The following is a 22,237-nucleotide window of genomic DNA, read 5'->3' as shown; positions in this document are numbered from 1 at the left end:
ACTGTTAGAGGAACATTTAACTAGAAAAATCTTAGTTTCTTTTTCAAGCCCTTTTGGACTTGTATCTGAAAGCGTCTCATATACAAATTACTTTTCAACCTTCAAAAGAACTCCAGCTACATATGGGGAGGGTGTTAAGTTATTTGAAGGTTACTCTATTGACAAAATCTGAGATCACTGGTCAGTCATAAACGGGCATGCCCGTCAACTCGTTTGTACTTGAGAAACACTAACTGGTTGTCATTAGATCTCTGAAGCATGGCTCAAGGGGATATTTAGTATAAAGAAAAGGAACAAATCAGTCAGGAATGATCCTGTCTTATTTCCCAGAATGAGAACTCAAAAAGAGAAATTTAAATTTCATTTAGATGCATGATAGACCCAAGAAATATCTTGATAAGGAGAATTACTAAACATTCGAAGGGATGTGAAGTGATTTTTAAATCAGTTTTCATTGCACGTATAGTAGAGAAACCCTATTTTGAATTGTTATATCCCTGCCTGGGGTCAGTGACAGAAATCTTTGAAGGCGCGCCCAGTTTTCAGAAGAGAGCATATAATGACTCCAAATACCATCTGATCGTCATTTGTTTATTTTTTCACTGGATATTTTGGAAATGCTTTCAAAGTAAACTTTAAAGGATTAATGGGAAGTAAAATGCCTAACTGGAGCATTGTTGTCACAATTTAAAGACCTTGGAATGAGATTGTCAAATGAATGCATATGCTTTGAAAAGTTTATATGATATTTTAAATGAGGTTTAAAAGCTAAAGAAATGGGATTAGGACCATTAAATCCTTTACGCTTAAATAATTTTTCTTTGAGCTGGTTTAGTGCACTTGTATCTTAAAAATAGAGATTGCATCCTCATTGTTTGCCAAAACATAATCTGGAAAAATTTCACCGATGCACAAATAATATTAAGTTTTGTAGTGACAAAGGACAGATATGCTCTAGCTCGCCAGTTAAATATTTCAATTAGAAAAATTAGAATCATGTAATATATAAGAATGCATGAGACTTTTCATACACCATTAAATCCAGATGCTATGCATAGTTATTTCAGTGAAAAATGTTCAGTAGAAAAATGTCTAGTTTAGAAAGAAGATTATATAATATGCAGCTAGACATATTGCAGAGAAGTGTACATTTGCATCCTTGTTTTTCCAAAGATTAGAATAGAAGCCAGCTAGAATGCAGATTTGGGGGTAACTTGAGGTCTTAGTCCTTTTAAGCTCCTCTGACAAACTGCTTCAGACTGGTTGACTTAACAAACAATTATTTATCAAAGTTCTTAGGGCCAGGAAGTCCAAGATCAGGGCATGTTCAGTGTCTGACAAGTTCCTTCCCTAGTCATGGACAATCATGTTATCACTCTGTCCTTGCATAACAGAAAGGACAACAGAACTCTAGGGGTGCATTTTATGAAGGCACTAAATTACATTCATGAAAGCTCTACCTTCATGACCTAATTGCCGCCCAAATATCTCACCTCCTAATACAATCACATTGTGAGCTAAGTTTCATAATATGTCTTGGGACACAAGCATTTATACCACTGCAGCTGGAGAAGAGAGTTAAATATTCTTCTTTTTCAAAGAACTGTGACTGGCATAGTTAATTGGATTGTTGAGACAGAGATGTGGGTATGAAGATCTAGTTATCATTATTTTTCTTGCCAGTTTTATCATCTTTAGACCAGGTAACTTCTTGAGCTTGCCTTATTTCCCATAATTATAAAATGTGAAATAAATAAAGAAACTGGAATAAGTAATAGCTTGTTGTAAAGAGGAAACAATATGCAAGTGGTTTGAAAGTAGGAAAGCTGATAATAGGTTTTTCATCATAATAGATTTTTAAAAAATAGTTTATTTTTACATCATTTTATGCATTTTTCCATCTCAATTGTAATCCTTGTGGCTTCCCATCACCGAATCACCCATTACCATAGTCCAGTGCATTTCCCTCCCCCCAATGTTTTTGATCCCATTCTCCACTCCCCGTTCCCCCCATAAAATGTCTCTAGTACATAGTTGTTCATTATTATTATTATTTTCTCACCTGGTCCGTTATACTCCTGCTATGAGTGAAACCATCCGGTATTTTTCCTTTTCTTTCTGGCTTATTTCACTAAGCATGATCTTTTCCAGCTCCATCCATGTTGCTGCAAAAGGCATAATAGATTTTTATTGCTGAAGAACACATTGAAGGAAACAGAAGTCAGGTGATTAGAAGAGAAGTTTCTAGCTTTAAAAGGCACACAGGAAATGTTCTTTATAAATAATTTTCTTTTTTTTTAAGATGTATATTTTTATGCATATAAGAACTGGGGTACTGGCCAGAGACACAGGGGTGAGAGGATTCACCAGAGTCAGAATGGGAGCAAAACAGGCAGATTAACTGAAATACACTGTTGAGGGGAGCATTGGGCGGGTCAGGAGAGGTCTGCTTTGTCATGTGGGTCACTTCCCTGGCAGGGGATTGAACTCATGCTGCAGTTGCTGCAGCTAGCCTCATAGTGCTTCGCTTTATTTTAACCCCTTGCACCACCAGGAAGGGCCCTACAAATAATTTGCAATTAGAAAAAATAATCTGTAGTTAATTGTGATTTTCTTACAGATTAGTTATAGTAGTTTTTCATAATTATTTTAAAATATTGCTATTTAGTTGGTGGATCATTATTCTCTTCTTTCATAGAAAACGTGCTTAAAGTAGAAAATATATTTGCAATATTTAAAAGAAACTGCATTGTATGAGAAGCATCATGTTATCTGAGTAACATTCTGGAGTTATGCAATAAGTTCTTTGCTGGCACATTTCAGGTGCAATGCAATGGAAGAATATATAAACTCTTACACATCAAATGTCTTTATCATACTTGCTGAACATAAAGGCAATTGTGTATCCTATATTGTAAATCTTTTAAACATGAATTGTAAATGAGAAACTCATACTCCAGGGGTGCTATGTAAATATGAATTAGTATACAGCTAAATTGGTAACACACTAGCTATGCTTTCTGGCCTGCAGAATAATCTGATATTGCATAGTAAGTATAAAACAAGCTTTACAGTTGGGTTGGTAAATCCCAAGTAAATTTTAGACATGCCCAACTTTTTTTATCTTTGAGAATGGCAAGGTCACAGCAATATTGCTACAAATATCTCAAATAGTTAAAGATTTGGGGCCAATTCTCTGCACTTGATTTTGAGTACTTAACAAAGGATGGTGTCTTCAGGGTAAATGTATAAGCCTGCCCAGCAACTTTTCAGAAATTATAGAGGCCATAAAAATACAATTTTCATATTCTTTTTTTAAAAAAATGTGTATGGTTTAGAATAGTTTTGCATTTCAAAGTGATTAATATATGTGTGATTTAAACTTAAATGACTGAAATTGGTGCTAAGAATGACTTATCAACTACAAAATAAGACAACAAATATAAAGGGGTATGTATATCTGGTAATACCCACATTGCTGATAATTTTAGCCATATTTTTAGCTCTACTTTAAAAAGATATGACCTTAGGATTATTGATAAAGAAATCAGTAATAAATTTTCAGAGCACTGTCTTATTCGGATTGCTATATGATTTTAAATTAGGGTGCTGGGGCTCCTGGTGGCACAGGGTTGTCATAGCTCTGTCACCTCTGTGGCCTGAGTTGGATCCCCAGAGAGGTTGCTTACCCACACGGCGCAGCAGACTTCTCCTGTTTCACCCACTGCTCCCCTCAGCAGTGTATTTCAGTAGATTTTACCTGTTCTGCTCCTGACCTTGTCTCTGGTGAATCCTCTCACTTCCTACACCTCTAGTCTAGACCCCAGTTCTTATATGCATAAATAAATAAAATAAATCTTACATAAGTAAATTAGGATGCAGACATTATGTGGCAAACAGGCCATCTGATAAATGCAAATAAGACCAACTACGTGTCAGTACTGAATGAGAGAAATTAACATATGTAGGCTGGAAAAAACTAAGTGTTAATCAAAGTGTTGTAGATACAGCATTTTAAATTATGTATAAGTTTCAGCAAATACTTTCATGTAATATAAGGGAATTCAGGGCTGTGTATGGAGAGAAATGTGGGTGAAGATATTTGTCACTATAGTGCCTTATGTAAAAAGTCAACTGACCTATGAAAATCAATTTGTCCTACCATATATTAAGGCCGTGAGGTTCTCTACAGACAGTGTCTCTAATCTTGTTTGTTTGTTTAGTTGTTTGGTTGCAATTATTACAAGATACCTATGCTTTCTCATAGAATGAAGACAAACACAGAGATGGTGTGTCTAAGAAATTTCAAAAGGTGTAGGCCTCCTGACTGAAGCACAGGCAACTCACTGGGTTCATTTTTTTTTACTATAGTAAGTATAAATATTTAAAGTACATTACCTTAGATAATGGCAGCTTGTATCATTTGTTAAGTAAATAGTCACTTTTTGTCAAATGTCCTTACCATCATTAGAGCGGTTTGTATTTGCATTTTCCTGCAATTCCAAGTGCATATCTTAAATGAATTCAATTCAAGACCATTGGATTGACCAAGTATAGAGCAGTCTGGTTCAGTCTCTGTTACAGGAAATTCCTTTACAATAGCCCTGATGAGAGGTCATCTTATTCCTAGACTCTGTCAGGGAGAAGAGGTTGAATTATTTCTGAGATCAGTTCAGTGGTGTCCCCCCACAAATTGAGTAAAATCGATCTTTCTAACCTGTTAACCCATCTCATCTGGCCTCTGAAGCAAATCCACTTGCTCTTACATCCAGCAGGTAGTCGTAAAAAAAAAAAATGGAAGTCCTTGGGCTCCCCTAGTCACCTTTTACCTCAGCTGCAGAGCATCAGTTACTACGTTCCTCTATAGCAAACACTTTGTAGACAGGCGGCTCCTGACCATTTTGCTGCCCACTTGTCTTTAGCCTTGACTGAGCATTGGGGTTTGGGGATGAGCTCATCAGGCAGGCAAAGAACTGTTGTCCCTTTAGCTGGGGGCATCTATTACTGTAGACACAGACTAGAGTCACATTTCTTTTAAGCATAATTGATTTATATCACCAAGGTATATTTAGCATGAATAGAGTACATAGCTATATTTGGCACAAGAGCTATCACATGATTGGCTTTAAATGTGCACATACATCCATTCAAACCCCCAAGTATTTTTCACATGTTCTACCTCTCCCCCTTCTGTCACATTTACAGTAATTTGGAGTCAAAGTCCAGTACTTTCTTCTTGTCTCAAAATCCTCTTGTTTTGGTTTTCATCTGGTCTTGACACACAATTATGGTTTAACTGCAGTGGGGTGAGCCAGAATGGGAGGAGTTGAGAGTTAGAAATAGACCCACTAAACCAGAGTCAAGGAGGGAAGCCCTGGAGAGTTATATAATCAAGTTGCTGGTCCTAAGAGGAAGCTGAATCCGTAAAACACAATCTGATGCCCAGAGAAGATGCAGCAGAAAGTAGCACTCCAGCCCAGCAGCTAAAATCAAGGGTCTTGGGCTTCCCTGACAAGTGGGGGGACAAGAGGGTTCAGGATCAGGTGGTTGAGGATAAGTTGAGACTGACCAGAACAAAAGAAAATTCAGCAGAACCTCTGTGATGGGATTCTAGGGTTCAAGGTAAGCTACCAGTCCCTAGAAATAGTAAGCACAAACAGGGTTTTCTTAGAGGTGCTACTAGTAAAGTATCTAGAGAGAGAAACTGAGACTCAGGGGAGATGATAAGAATTTAGACTCAAGTGAGTTTGAGTTGGAGCTGAACCACCAGCTGATTTTACACTTTTTTCTAACCTTATGTGTTCCTAAATCACAGTGTTTTCTTTTATCTACCTTACCCTTGAGTATCTCACAGGTGGTCTGAACATTTGACTTATATAAGACTGAACATTACCCAAATCATTTAATATGGAGCATTGTCTCTGTAGTATGACAGAGCAGAATCCACCTTGCTGTTTGAAGGCAAAACTAACCTAGTAATTAGGTCCTTAATCATTTGCCCTATTAGTTAATCTTGCCCTCAAAGTCTTGAAGTCTACACTGCCTCACAGTAGTGTTCCAGTTGTTTTCTCCTACGCCTTAAGCCTTTACTATTATTTGTCAACTTTTAAGTGTGCTAAGTTGGACGTGAACTTCCAACAAAGATGGATTTGAACACAAAATTGGTAGCTCCTGCTAATCCTAAGGAACAATTTTATAAAGCAGTGTTTGTTCAAAAGAGGGTTGAAGGCTGATACCTTTGACTATAAAAAACGCTCCATGCGTGGTGGCCGATACATCCTGCCCCGAATACTTTCACTAATCTGTTCTATCACCAACTAGGCTACCTCTGAAGGACTCCATAATGCAGAGTGGGGATGGCCTCAGAGTTCAGATTTGCCCCTTCCCTGCCTTGCTCCTGAACTGAATCCTGCTGGTGTAGAGGTATGAAGTCAGTGCTTCATTTGGAGCCTTACCTCAGCCGGGTTTCTTTTGTCTTCCTTTTCTAGTCTCTGTACTCTTCCAAAGGAAGTCATGATTACACTCACAGAGCTAAAATGCTTGGCAGATGCGCAGTCATCGTATCACATCCTAAAGCCGTGGTGGGACGTCTTCTGGTATTACCTGACCCTGATCATGCTGCTGGTGGCCGTCCTGGCCGGCGCGTTGCAGCTGACACAGAGCAGGGTTCTGTGCTGTCTTCCGTGCAAGGTGGAGTTCGACAATCACTGTGCCGTGCCTTGGGACATGCTGAAAGCCAGCGCTAACGCGTCCTCCGATGCGGGCTCACCACTTCCCCTCCCCCTCAGAATCCAGAACGACCTCCACCGCCAGCAGTACTCCTATATCGACGCCGTCTGCTATGAGAAACAGCTCCACTGGTTCGCCAAGTTTTTCCCCTACCTGGTGCTCTTGCACACACTCATCTTTGCGGCCTGCAGCAACTTTTGGCTCCACTACCCCAGTACCAGTTCCAGACTTGAGCATTTCGTGACCATCCTCCACAAGTGCTTCGATTCTCCATGGACCACCCGCGCTCTGTCAGAAACGGTGGCGGAGCAGTCCGTGCGACCCCTGACCCTCTCCAAGGCCAAGGTTTTGCTTTCCTCTTCCGGGTGTTCCGCCGATGTCGACTCCAACAAGCAGTCGCTGACCTACCCACAGCCTGGTTTGGAATCCGGTAGCATAGAAAGCCCAACTTCCAGTGTCTTGGACAAGAAGGAGGGCGAGCAGGCCAAGGCCATCTTCGAGAAGGTGAAAAGGTTCCGTCTGCACGTGGAGCAGAAGGACATCATTTACCGGCTCTATCTGAAGCAGATAATCGTCAAGGTCATTCTGTTTATCCTGATCATCACTTATGTTCCGTACTTTTTAACCTATATCACTCTTGAAATTGACTGTTCCGTGGACGTGCAAGCTTTCACAGGGTACAAACGCTACCAGTGTGTCTACTCCTTGGCAGAAATATTTAAGGTCCTGGCTTCATTTTACGTCATTTTAGTAATACTTTATGGTCTCACCTCCTCCTACAGTTTGTGGTGGATGCTGAGGAGTTCTCTGAAACAATATTCCTTTGAGGCGTTGAGAGAAAAAAGCAACTACAGTGATATCCCCGACGTCAAGAACGACTTCGCCTTCATCCTCCATCTGGCTGACCAGTACGACCCTCTCTATTCCAAACGCTTCTCTATATTCCTGTCGGAGGTCAGCGAGAACAAACTGAAACAGATCAACCTCAATAACGAGTGGACGGTGGAGAAACTGAAAAGTAAACTTGTGAAGAATTCCCAGGATAAAGTAGAACTGCATCTTTTTATGCTAAATGGTCTTCCAGACAATGTCTTTGAGCTGACTGAAATCGAAGTGCTGAGCCTGGAGCTTATCCCTGAGGTCAAGCTGCCCTCCTCGGTCTCCCAGCTCATCAACCTCAAGGAGCTTCACGTGTATCATTCGTCTTTGGTGATAGACCATCCCGCGCTGGCCTTCCTAGAGGAGAATTTAAAAATCCTCCGACTGAAATTTACTGAAATGGGGAAAATCCCACGCTGGGTCTTTCACCTGAAGAATCTCAAGGAGCTTTATCTTTCAGGTTTTGTTCTGCCTGAGCAGCTGAGTACCATGCAGCCAGAGGGCTTTCAGGACTTAAAAAACCTGAGGACCCTCTACTTGAAGAGCAGCCTCTCCCGGATCCCGCAGGTCATCACTGACCTCCTGCCATCCCTGCAGAAGCTGTCCCTCGATAACGAGGGAAGCAAACTGGTTGTGTTGAACAACTTGAAAAAGATGGTCAATCTGAAAAGCCTAGAGCTAATCAGCTGCGACCTAGAACGCATTCCACACTCCATCTTCAGCCTGAACAATTTGCATGAGTTAGACCTAAAGGAAAATAACCTTAAAACTGTCGAAGAAATTATTAGCTTTCAGCATCTCCAGAATCTTTCCTGCTTGAAGTTGTGGTACAATAACATCGCTTATATTCCTGCCCAGATTGGGGCTTTATCTAATCTAGAGCAGCTCTCTTTGGACCATAATAATCTTGAGAATCTGCCCCTGCAGCTTTTCCTATGCACCAAACTACATTATTTGGATTTAAGCTATAACCATCTGACCTTCATTCCAGAAGAAATCCAGTATCTGAGTAATTTGCAGTACTTTGCTGTGACCAACAACAATGTAAGTAAATCCACTCCTTCCTCTATTCGGCCAGTCTTTGCACATTTAATGCCCCAAGTACGTAATGTACATAAAGAAAAAGGTCCCTCAGCCCACTAAGTGAGCACTGAACCCGACCTGACTACCACTTATTAGACGTGGGGCCCCACACACATCACCAGAACAACACCAGGCATCAGTTTTTGACCTAAGTTACAAGTTGTCATGGAGATTTTATGAAAAAATGCATAAGTATTTGGCACAGTTCCTGGTATACAGTAGTTGCTCAACAACATTCTCTTTAGCCCCTTTCCCCATTATTTACACAAATTTCACTGTTAACGTATTTAAAGTAATAGGTTATGACAGAGTTTACTTCCCATTTTGGAAAGGTCTTACATACTTACAAAGTTTCATAAAACTTTGCAGCTTTCCAGATTTGTCACAGGAGAACTTTCTGTTAAAAATGCTGGGTTCATGAATTATTCATAAACTTTTTGTGATGCAGTAAGAAAGACTTGAAATGTACATGCATCTCTAAACAGGCAATTCAAAATGAAAGGGCTGGTTCTATAATGCAACAGTAGAGCTTCTGAGAAGCTTTTGCCAGCATCCATGCTTAAAAAGTGAACCATAATTTGCAACAATAAGGCCAAGTTAAGGGAAACTTAACTTCACTGAAACAAGGAAAAACAGAATAAATGAGTAGGTTCCTCGGTTACAATGTGAAGGAAGAAAAAAAAGAAAACTTTCATGCTAGACTAAAAGCACAAGAGAGTGGTGGGAATGTCCATGTGGGAAGAATGGAAACGGCCTGTCAGGAATCAGGTTTGCCAAAAGATGAAACTGATCTTCTCTATTTGAAAATGGGAACTCTTTTCTTCTACCACACCCCAAAATGTTTCACTCCTAGATTTTTTTTTTTTTTTTGTATTTCATATTTCATGCTAAATATAGCGACGAGCATGGTGTTGGCTAACAAACACATTATTCATGAAACGTTAATTTTCAAAAACCATGAGTTGTTGGAAAAGCGCAAGTGAAGTTGGGGAAGGAGAGAAAATTCATGCTGATTTTTAGGACTCTCAGACTTCACTCACATGGAAAAGAAGAACATCCATTGTGACATGAATGAGAAAGCCTCAGATTATATAGGAGTCCCAGATTCTAAAACCCTGGAGAATCGACCTAGGTTAGCAATGTGCATCAGGGCTTGTTAAAAAGACTGCTAAGCCCCACTGCCAGGTTTCTGATTGAGTAGGTCTGATGAAGGACCCTAGAGTTTGCTCTTTCAAAAAGGTCTAGGTGAGGAAAAAAGTGCCAGGTGAAGCTGATGCTTCTGGTCTGTGACCACACTCGAGGTTCTTCCTTAGTGACAATTATGCAGCCATTTAATATTCAGATTTTCATTTTACTTGCATTGTTAAATCTGTGTATGTATGAAGTACACACACTTATTTTAAAATACATTCATTCTACTATGTTGTAGTAAAAGCTAACAAGTACATGAATTTTTTAAAGTGGCAGCTGACTAAATGAATTTTTTAAAGTGTTAGCTGGCCATGAATTATTTTAATGAGTGGGCAAGTTAATATTTTCCCTCACGTCAGAGGAATAAGGTCACTGGTAATTCTCACCTCATTTACTGACCTCTTGACCATGTCTGTGAAAGAGACTAGGTGAAGACACATGTTACCTTCAATAAGTGAGGCTATTTGGCAATGCATGGGAAGTCTTATGTGGAAGGTGCCCTCTGGCCAAAGCAGATGCTCTCTTCAGCGGGGTTGTCTCAGAGCTCTGCTAACTAGCAGTCACTGAGCCGAACCTGGAGGTCTGAATGGATGAGTTCTATTGACCAGAGAGATGGAAAGTTCCTCTCCGATGGGCAGATGGGAGGAAAGGAAAAGCCAGTAGTCTAGCATGTTGGTCTTTAAATATTTGAAGGACTTATGGGGAATAACTATATACATGCAAGCTAGGTAAAGCGGGCGAATATTTCTTGTCTTTCCCAAAATGTTGTCCAAAGACTGAATGAGCACTGAGAAAAGAGATGCATATTCTTACTATTGGAATTGTATATAGTGGCCCTCCCTGAAGGCGCAATGTGTTAAAGCTCAGTACTGCAAGTGAGCCCCCACCCCAGAGGTGACCCACATGGTGCAGCAGACCTCTCCTAACACGCCTGCTGCTCCCCTCAGCAATGTGCTTCGTCAGTCTGCCTGTTATGTTCCCCACTCTGTCTCTGGTGAACCTTCTCACCGCCTTTGCACGTCTTGCCTGCACCCCAGTTCTGTATGCATAAATAAATGAATCTGTCAAAAAAGAAAAAGAAATTATAGATAGACATACATCGTCAGCTTCAATAGATATCTAGTTAAAGAGAATCTGGCAATCCTGTTTCAAATAGGGATTACATATTAGTATAGCTGATTTCAAGGTTCCTTCTCACCTTGAGAGTCTCATGAATTCTATGAGGTAGACCAAATTACTTGTGTAAATTAGGAAATAAAACATCAAATTGGATGCATAAATATTTCACATGCATATACTCAGAAACTTGAGTGTATTTGTCCATATGAAAAGGAGTTTAGCAAAGATTCCTGAGGGAAGAGGTCTTACAGACTCTCCTAAGATTAAGACTCTCCTAAGTAATGCATCCAATTTGTCAATGAAGGCAAGAAATATGTACTCTGTGTATAAGTATAAAGTACATAGATTGAAAGGATGTTGTGTATTTCTATAGCATCAAAGACTATAGAATCACACTTTGGAACAATTAAGCTCAAATAAGCAGCAATAAAGACCACAGCCTAAATCATGGCACAAAAACAAAATGGTAAAGACACCTGGGAATTGGTGACTCTACTTCTGCTCCTGCAGCCCTTAATCTCCCCCAAAATAAGCTCTTCATGGTTTCTGCTTCTTTGTGCCTGGTTCTGGCCCCAACTAAAATCCAACTCTGAGCACACACTTGGCAGAGCGTATGAGTGCCCGCACGCTAGCTCGGAGTGAGCTGGGGACTCATGAACATGCTGTAGTCAGTTCTTCTACTGGGAAGCAGCTCAGCTGTCTTCTAGCATCACCAAGGTAAGTTATGGAGTTCTCCAGACATTGGAGATGCTGGTGAGTCTCCCAAGGGATATTTATTTATTGCCAGGGCACTTCAGAGTTTTTCCCACTGCAGAGTAATAGGTATTATCATAAAAAACATTCAACATTATTTTTTTAATTTTTAAAAATATATTCATTACGTCATCCTTCATTTTTGTGCAACATATGATTTCCCCATTAAATTCCCACCACCAGTTCTCCTGTGCACCAACACCATAGTCCCTTGTGTTCTTCCCACTCCTGTCCTGCTCCTTCTCCTTCCTCCTCCCCTATGGAATGTCTCTGATCTATAGTTGCCTGATGATTTCATTCAACATGTTTTATTCATGTTTGCTGCAGGATTTCTCAGAGGTTTTTTAGTGTATAAACATACATTATGCTTCATCAAGAGAGACAAGCACTATACAACATTTACCAAAGGTATTGGAGAAAGATTCTCTTGTTCATTGTAACTCTTGAAGGGACTGTTACAGAGGGCATACCTTGAGAACATTAGATTGGGGAAAGGTAAAAAGATAGTGGTCATGTACAACAGGCCTGCCCAGACAGAGTAAGAGATGAGCGTTCAGCAAGATGGTTCAGAATGGAGAGTGCCTTGAAGTCTGCCAGTCAAGTTCATGTTTGATTCACTGTTTAGTGACTGTGGTAATGCTACAGGGCACCCCAGTGTGAACTGGGCTGCCTGTCTGTGGGTCCTCACCCATGCACCTAAAATTTAGTTGTACTGCAGGCACACACAGAAGGGTCAATAATGGGTTTATTTACAAAAGGGGAAAAAGGAAAAGGGACAACACAGAGAAAGAGAGAGACATACAAGGTAACTAGAATATCTTACCTGCTCGGCTGACTTGGAGCTCTAATAACAAACTAACTGATAGCCCCAGTCACAAGGTCCCAAGAGCCGTTGCCCGAGTGAGAGAGTGCCGTTGGAAAATGGCGCCCTATTTATCCCCCAAAGTCCCAGAATACCTGCTTAGCTCCACTCTTGGGTCCTCACAGTTCTCTCCCTGGTACTGCTGGGAGTTGTAGTTTCCAGTCACTGGAGCAGGGGGTTAGAGTCCAGAAAGCTGAAGTAGGGTGTGGAGTCCACAAAACTCTGTAGAGTTCCTTTAGGAAATCCTTCCCCTTAATAAGACTGGAGCTTGAAAGGGCTATGTAGAATTATAAAAACCAAGAGTAAGAGAAAAGACAGATAAAACAAGAGACAAAGTCTCATATATCTGAAAGGAACAGTATGATCATCTCATCCACAGTCAAATGACTACAGCCTGGCAGCCAACTCTACCCACAGCCTGAGCTAAGAATGTTTTTTAGTTTTTAAGTGGCTGGGAAAAAAATCAAAAGAAGAATAATATTTTTTGACACATGAAAATGATATGAAATTCAAATTTCAGTGTCCATGAATACATTCCATTGTTCTTATTAATGTGCCTTTATTAAAAAATATTGCACTTGATGGTTGGTGTTATGTTTTGAACCTCATCCATTGAGCACATTTTTCCTTCTGTATATAAGTACCTATATAATATTTTTAGTTTTGCTCTTTAGCCCACAAAGTCTAACCTATTTACTATCCTAGTGCTTCAGAGAAAAACTTTGCAAACCTCTGTTCTCCTTTTAGTGATGATAAAACTTGAGACAGGATTTGCCTGTGGTCTGACCCTACCTGGAAGATGGCCCTTCCTTAGTGCTCGTTCAGATGATGCATCCATCCTGATGTTTCATGGGGGATGTGGTGGAGAGAGCACCTTCCATCATACCTAGCCCAGCGGCTAGGATTGGATTATAGATTGTAAGGAATGTGCTGGAAAAGTGCAAGCTAATAGGAGGACTTAATGGCTCCACTCAAATCATAAAAATCACTCTAATTTGTACCTACTTTGACATTTGTATACTTAGCACATTTGTTTAACTCAAAGACTTTCAGCCAGAGCTGAGTGACAGAGAAATTTCTTAAGATCGTTTGTGTGGTTGGAACTTGGTGTGGTTTATGGGCAAGCTGTTCACTGCATACTGTGCTGCTAGCTTCACCTGGGACGTCTCACTACTAAGAAATGGAAATATTCAGTTTGTTTCCTGGAAATGGTTTTTTGAAGCTGGTCTTGAAATAGCATGTTCTGCCCTGTACCCCTCCCCACGAAGAGAAAAGAAAACCTAACATTGTGGATGTCCTGGGGTCCCAGCTGCCCAGGGGGCAGTGTGAATGTAGTTATCAAATCAGCCCCACAGAGAGGGAGACCCATCTTTCCTTGGATGTTCTGGGGGCTTCAGTCCATTTTGCTGCAGACATTTAGTAGCTAAAGAGTTCTAATATAGAGAGTGATAATGTAGCAATTAGAGGTTTTTTTCAATATCATTTATTACTTTCTAAGGTATTAGTTTTGTGTGTTTTTAATTTATCCTATAAGGCCTTCCTGAAGTTTATCACTTTCTGGATAGTCTATCAACATTTCTTTTGACCTTTGAGGAGAAATCAATGGTTGACTAAGTTAACCTTTTTCCATTCTGGTCTATATATTGCACAGTCTAAGAAAGTCCCTGCTGGGTGAATTCAGTGTAAATAAATGCAACCTGTACATTTTATAGAATGTATTGGCCCAGGCAAAATGCATGTGGTGTTCTTATAAGCTTTGAGACTATTTTTAAATGTGTAGATAGCTTTTTCAGGACAAAATTGCTGAGTTGAAAGAACGTCTCAAGTCTCCAGCCGCCTCCTTTAGCAAAATTGAATCTGCGTGTGTGGATTACGGTCTCTTAAATGCTGAAAAATCTCTAAAATCATAAATCCAGATATTTGAAAGAATTAGAGGAGAGTGAGGGCAGTGGCTTCTATGTGCTCCCTGTGGTCTGTCAGTCCAGCTGAGCCAGATATCTGCTGGGCATCAGGAGTTGACTGAAGAGGGGGAACATGGATCCCCCCAGCCGCAGCCCTGCTTGGGGTACTCGTGTTAGAACACTCATTGCAGACTAGTGATTTAGTCATTGTTTGATATTCCTCTCTCCCATCAGATCAGGGCTTCATAATTGGGGGTGACTTTGTCCCGTTAGGAGACATTTTGTAGGGAGGCATTTTGCTTATTAGTTCTGAGGACGGCACTAGCATCTAGTGGGGAGATGTAGGATGCTGAACATCCTATAATGGGCACGACTGTTACTCCAAAAAGAATTACCCTACCTGGAATGTCACAGAGCCAAGGTCAAGCATCACTGTTAGACTAAGGTGCTCAGAGTCCCATCTGTCTTGCTTGGCACTTTCTCCTAGCTCCTCACTCCAAGCCTGGCCCATCAGAAAGCTCTTGATACAAGTTGACTGGCCACACATGAGCCAAGCCTTCCCCCTTTGCAGTGGGTGGCTCCTGCTCTCAGCCTGTTCACCCTGAACCCCTCACTCAGCACCAATGATTGTTTTCTGCACTTAGAGGTCACATTTCTGCTTCTGAGGCGCAGATGGCTCTTTAGAAGAGGTTACGTTCTTCTGTCATTACTCTCTCTCTATTGAAATCCACAAATCTTTGTTTTGACATCTGCATTCTTGAGAAGGGAAGGAAATAAACAGGAGAACATTTTTCTCTTTGCTTATACCTAGTATTTTGGGGCACCCAAAATATACTGAATGTCAGCCTGAGCCACAGTGATTGTTAGATTTATTTCCAGGTCTACCCAGTACTGAATGTATGCATGGGCGATGAGGAAGGGGTGTTTCCAACATAATGAGCATTTTGCGGTACCATTGACTATATTTCTGTTGGTATAGAGAATGTGATTTCATTTTTTATTTTCTTACATCATTGCTCATTTTTGTACATTTTGAAATCATTTTGATTTCTCCCCCGAGATGCAATTCTCCACCATTGCACCTGTGATCCATCACCACTGTCCCCTGTGCTCTTCCCTCACCTGTTTGACTCCTCTCCCTCCCCCTGCACTTCTGGATGCCTCCATCTATGTCAGCTTGCAGGTTTTGTCTTTCTCCTGAACCTTTGTTCGGTTTCCCTATATTCCTCCTATAATTGAATGCATAGAGAATACCTGGAGAGTTGGAGTTTGAGAGTTCTGGGGTGCTCTGGAAGCTGTAGCTGAGAGCTGGTTCAGTGCTCAGTGGGGCACTGAATGCCAGCCCAGCAGAGCAGGCCCACCCACAGTCTCCCTTTTTCATTTCTATTCTGTCAGATACTTCCTGAACCAAGGAGCTTGTGTGGTTTCATAGTTGAAGAGATCCCCCACCCCAGACCTGTGTGATATAGGGGGCAGGTGTGCAGACCTGCTCTGCCTGGCCAAGCTCACTCCTGAGTGGAGTGAGGACATTGAGCTTGCTCAGATTTCTCTGCAAGGCTTCTCAGTCAGCTCCCTATCTTGTATCCACCATGGCTCCCTTAGACTTCACGTGCACCCCACCCACCACAGGGGAGCAGTGCAGTTGAGCAGCTCTAGGAGTTGGCCTCTTGAGGCTTCTTTATATTGGAAATTATTTCCCGGTGTGATGTGATTGAAATGCAGCTGCTAGAGAACAGGGAGAAGGGCCCATACTCGTGGGTGTGCCACAGAGGGCAGTGACGTGTGCTCGCCTGTGTCAGCTCATCTTCCGGTCTCTGCTCCAGTCAGCTTATTTTTTTAGCAAAATATTGTTTTCAGTCTGTACGGTAAGACACTAAGAAATAGCCTGTGTCTGTTCCCAGGATGTTTTTGAGGATGTTGCTAATTACATTACACAGTGAAGTCTTTGAGGACTCTCGAGAACAATTTATATCTGAACTAGGACTCAAGAATAATTATGATTCTCCTGAGTTACTGCTTTGTTTTTATCTTAGGAACAATGAGCATGTAACTGGTTAGGTTTTCTTTGTTTGTTAGGATGTTTACAGTCCAATGTGTTGCCCTTGATATATATATATATATATATAGCAAGGATGTAGAAGTTCCTGGAGTCTCAGTCCTCATTCCTGGTCAAGTTGTTCTTATTTTGCCTTTACCTTTTCCGTCTTCTGCAAATTTCTGTTCATGGTTATGTGTATCTCTGTAAGCCTTCAAAAATGTTGGGAAAATCTATTCTTGGCACACAGAAAATGTGTTCTTAGCACAGGTCATCACAAACCTATTTTACAGGCTTCATTTTTTCCCTTTCCAGATTGAGATGCTTCCAGAAGGGCTGTTTCAGTGCAAAAAGCTGCAGTGTTTACTTTTGGGGAAAAATAGCCTGACGAGTTTGTCCCCTCACGTGGGTGAGCTGTCAAATCTCACTCATCTGGAGCTCATTGGTAATTACCTGGAAACACTTCCTCCTGAACTTGAAGGATGTCAGTCCCTAAAACGGAGCTGCCTGGTTGTCGAAGAGAATTTGCTCAATACACTTCCTCTCCCTGTAACAGAACGTCTGCAGACATGCTTAGACAAATGTTGACTTAAACAGAAAACAATTTGTAAATGTATGCTCCAGAGCTTTAATTGAGAATTAAGATTTCCCAGGTTATAAAATGGTGAAAAATGGGTAATAATTATGACTACTCATAACCAAATGTCTTATGAAAGCAACTCAGTGTCTAACCCTAAATTAAACAGGTGAAAAGTGTTAACAGTGAACTAAAGTTTTATGCATAACTGATTTTTAATGAATTGAAATGTAAGAATTACACTTCAAGAGTATAATGAGGGGCATGGAATTATTAATGTCTACCTTGTAGTTTAAAGATTATATAGATGTTTTCCCCTTCCCTCCGCCATCCCCAATAGTGATTTGCACACTTGATTTAACTGACTTCCTGTTTTGATATTTATCATCCAGACCATAAACTCATCATGTAAATTTCCTTGATGTATGCTCAGCACTGTCTTTGATTTATGCTCTTAGATATTTTTAGTCAGGATGCATTGTGCTTGGCAGAATTCCTTCTTGGCTGAATTTTTACTTCCTTTCCTAGTTTGTTCAAGTCTTCCTTAATCTGGTTTTCTCTTAACAACTATGATGAGCCCTGAGAAAGTGCCTGCCTTTGACCTTTGCGTAGACAGAAGCAGGACACATAGGACATGTCTTCCTTAGGGCTTCCTGAAAATGAGTGAATTTACTTAAGTACCTTCTTGTGTCTCATCAAAGTCTTTTTATTTGCAAATTTTATATTAAATGTAAAATACATGAGTATTTTCTATTATATAATCTTGGATTCAAAAATCTGTGAGAATTTTTATAAGGTACAGAGGACACATTTCTTTAAGAATTTACTTAGTTTGGGTTTTTTATGATTCTCCTCTCTGTGTGCTTTCTCCAAAATGCTTCATATTCTGCCACTAATTACTTATGAATAACAAAAGCCTTGTGTTTCAGCCCTTAAATGTTTGGGGGTTTCCTTAGGAGAGGATGGCCAAGTCACTTAACTTCTCTCTTTCCTGGTTGCTGTGCTATTGCACTGGTAAAATTCTTAATTACTTCAAAAAATGTGATCGAGAGGAGAGGTACAAATTTGAATCTTTAAAATTTATTTTGAAAAACTTTGTAGAAATTCACTTAGAGTTCAAGCCTATCTGCATGATCTCCAGATGTGATTGTAATATAAAACACTCAGCCTCCATCCAGTGCTTAAGATGTGTTCTCCAAGCACACAAAGAAATAGATCCATCTAACTGAAATTCATCTCATGCCATTGTCTAACTTTGCTGAAATCATTTTGCTCTGTTTTTATGAAGAGTTTTGGGTTTGGCCTTTTATTATCATGCATATTGTAGAATGAATAAAATTGACTGACTCATTTTTGGGAAATGTACATTTTTAATGTGTTTTTCTCTAATGGGTCTAGGCAATATGATGCCATCTCATTTTGGATGTAACTATCAAGTGATCTATTACCTACACCTAGGCAAACTGGAAAACACTATGGATATTGTGATGTGTGCTCTGTCTTTTCTTGCTTTGTCACTCCAGAAAGACAAAATTGAGTCTTCAAATTATAGCAAATGTATTTTCCTCACCTCCTTGTACTAAAACTCAGAGAAAAGAATTGCTCATGGCAAATGAAATTTGAATTATATTAGGTACAAATATATAAAATACCAAAAACTTCCTAACACATTATGGTTGGTTCCGAATGAGAAGGACCAGTATAAAACTGTAATTCTTACCTAAACTTGCCTTTAGTCAGAACTTTCAAGTTCTCAGGGATCCAGGTATATTTCATGAAACTTTCTTCTAAGACTTGAGAAAACAGATTCTGACTATCTGCAGGGATTTGGAATTGTACCTTTTTGTGTGAGTCATCATTTTAGCATTTCCCACTAGAACTAGAACCATCCTGTGCACTCATTCTGGAAACATGAATATAATATGTGAAGAGGTGTATAAGTGTCTTGACCACATAATTAGCCATAATTTTGTATTAAATATTCAAGCCTCTTCCATAAAGGAGCGTTTTCAAGGCAAATTTCAGGTTTGTGACCAGCTCCCCACCAAAAGAACTTCTCTATGGATAGTCACAGCTTCCATCACCTGTTGAAATGATTGGCTAAATCTTCCTTATCACCTCTACAAATTTCTGAAAACAGCTTACAATCAGGATCAACCATGAACATTGCAAACTGCTTTCGTATCTGGATATTTCCTATTGCAAAGAATTGTTCTCGTTGTCATTGTTTCTAGATTTTCCTTATTTCAGTCTGACACACCAGTGTTTAGGTAGCTTTTGAAATAGTGTCGCACTGACTCAGCCAACTCAGAGACCACCACCTGCTGCACACAATGTGGTGTGGATGCCACCTGTTTTGTTAGAGCAGATCTTTATTTGGCAAAGTTTCATATTCATTTAGGGGGTTTGAAATGAAGAAAATAAAGCTTGTATAGCTACAATTCTGTGACTAGTTGGCATTTCATTTTCAAGAATATGTAGCTCATTTTTCAAAAAAATATAGCTGTTATTTGAAACAAAGTTGATAGCTTGTGTTAGCGATGGCATTAGTTCATTTGATTTACATGCACACACAGAAACACACCCTTCTATGCAAAATGATACTAGTTTTCAAGCTCCTTATTTTCCAAAGTTGCCATAGGTTGTAGGCGAATGCTAATGTGTTTTTTTTATGTTCATTACTTCTGTTGTCTTAGGGTTCCGTTCTTTTACTTATAATATTTAAAAGAAATCTGAGTGCTCAATCTCAGCTTGAGAACCTGAGTGGTTTTGAGCATTTCTGGTAAGGGGTAGTGTTCCTTCCCCTAGCTTATGTCAGGTGGATCTAGGTATGCTTACATACCATGTCTCCATTCTCAGTTTTAATTTCCTTCCCTGGTGTCACCAGATTTTACTGTCACCTAACCAACAATTGTGTTAAACAGGGTATCCAGAGGTTCTCATCTCTCAGCACTGGAGCATAGGTCTGAAGTGTGCTCTGGTGAGCTTGAGAGACTTATTTGCATAACATCATTGTGCGAGACTGAAAATGTGTGTTTCTGTTCTTCAGGTGTCTCATGATGCAAATTTTGTATATTTAATTAAATAGTATATGATATTGATGGTCTCAGAAACTATTAAAATAATCAAACAATTATTCTATGGATTTATAGCTTTATTTCCTTGTATGTTTTTGATAAAAGTGTTCTTTTTCATCTGTCCATTCTTAGTATCACCCAGCCCACATAAGGTGTTTTGTTTTTCCTCTCCCTTCACCCGTATCCTTAAATTTGATCAGCAAGGGTATAGTAACAGAATATACTTGTGCTAGAGAATGTGCAGTGATATTTGAGCTTGGATGGCAAGGAGTGGGGTGCAAAGTTAGACCCTGTTATTGAATACTTATATTTTACCCATCCCTACAGTATTTTGAACTGATCAGTGATTCCTCTTCCTCATCAAGCATGCAAATTTAACTAAATCCATTTTGTTTTCAGTAACTGTACACTACATCAGAATCTCTGTGTATTTCTTCCTGGAAACAACAGAAAGGCTGATGGGAGAGGGGAGGAATTATTTTGCATCCTGGTTTGTATTATGAAGCCATTATATACATGAAATGATATAAAATAATAGCTGTTGCAAAATACTCTGGATCTAACTATTTCTTCTGCTGGATATGAAAGCTGAAGCAGTGACATCACTGCAGTCTTAATTTAATTGTTTCTTTCTGTTTCTGGTCTATAACTTGCATCCACTGGAAACTGTCTACTAAGTACCTTCGGTAATGGACTACATTGTCTTCAACTTTTTTATTTTTATATGAAACAATTTCACAACACTAAAGCATTAACATAGACGAGCCAAAGTACTGAGATGAGATGACTTCCAGTTGAACTTATAACTCATATTTAAGTTTTGCATTTGACCTGTATAATACACTACTGCTGAGAAAAACAATATGAATGCCTTCTGCATGTTATATATTATCTCTAACAGAGATGGTGTCATTTTAAAAATACAAAGGGGCATAGAGTCAGAATAGATGTGTTTGTGCATATACGTGTTGTGTATAAACCTAAATATTTGTTTAAATATTTTTAAAACTCTTCCAAGTTTTACTCTCAGTGAAATAATGGGCCAATTTTAAGTGGAGACATTTTCTTTTGTTAGTTTCACAGTAAAGGTTAGAACCTGTTATTTTATCTTTGTCACCAACATTGAACCATGTACATAATCTTTTTGTTTCTGGTAACTAATGCTTAGAAAAGATAAGATTCGTTGTGAGTTTCATGTTTTGGGCCCTCAGGTTTACCATGTAAATCTGTTTTTTGGTGGTAAATCCCTTTGCCTGAGATTCAGTAGTTTTTGGTAAGCTTTACTGTTTTTAAAGTATCTTTTATGTAAAATAAGAATTCAATTTTTATAATAAATGGAAAATAAAAACAGATTAAATGTCAAAACAAGTTGACTGTACTAATTTTTTTTACCTGTGTTCACTTCTCAGTGGCCAATTTCCAAAAGTGGTTACCCACATATTGCATTGTGATATTATTCACCAAATAATAGATTTTAAATTTACATGTGAATCTCATAGTAGCATATGAGTTTTCGAAACGGGTTATACTGCTCCCCAAATAACAAGTCCCTTGAAATTGGGATTAGTCCTTGACTACAGTGTGGTCCGGAACATGGGGTGTGGAGGAGGCGGGCTTGTCATTCTCCTAACTAGCCCCTCTCTTCACCAGTGTTCTGCCGGGAGATAAGCAGATTAGTTCATCTAGGCTCCCATGTCCCCATTTATTGTGAGGTTGTCACTAATGCTGAATAGCGGGTCAGATAAATGAAGGCTTAATAGAGAAAATTTGAACTGCTGGGTAAAATATGCACATGCATCTTGACCGCTGGACAGAAGACTTTCTTTAGTGTCTCATTCACACACACGCACTAACACAGTTTCAGGAACACTTCAGTAAACGCTTACCCTTAACTGAGCAGAAGGACAGAACTTGACAGACACTGAACCCAACTATGAAGGAGAGCCAGATGGCCACATTGCTCCCTGGAAATGCAGTTCTTCAGGAAATGCTCTTACCACCTCTAAATGCATTAGGAATGGAAAATATATT

At 39.7% G+C, this 22,237-nt stretch overlaps 1 protein-coding gene across 2 annotated transcripts in view; it reads left to right on the top strand.

Moving 5' to 3' along the window:
* Positions 1-21,548, top strand: part of LRRC8B (leucine rich repeat containing 8 family, member B) — a 68,557-nt gene extending 47,009 nt beyond the window's left edge. For both annotated transcript variants that reach the window (XM_012730158.1, XM_004689794.2), the window contains 3 exons: positions 4,268-4,370; positions 6,489-8,652; positions 16,868-21,548. In XM_012730158.1, coding sequence (XP_012585612.1) covers positions 6,514-8,652; positions 16,868-17,140 — 2,412 coding nt within the window. In that variant the 5' untranslated portion in view covers positions 4,268-4,370; positions 6,489-6,513 and the 3' untranslated portion in view covers positions 17,141-21,548. The remainder of the gene's footprint in view (positions 1-4,267; positions 4,371-6,488; positions 8,653-16,867) is intronic.
* Positions 21,549-22,237: the final 689 nt, after the last annotated feature.

The sequence above is a fragment of the Condylura cristata genome, unplaced genomic scaffold (assembly GCF_000260355.1).
Source record: "Condylura cristata isolate star-nosed mole 26May11 unplaced genomic scaffold, ConCri1.0 scaffold00026, whole genome shotgun sequence".
NCBI lineage: Eukaryota > Metazoa > Chordata > Mammalia > Eulipotyphla > Talpidae > Condylura > Condylura cristata.
This window is presented reverse-complemented; position numbering and strand designations above follow the sequence as displayed.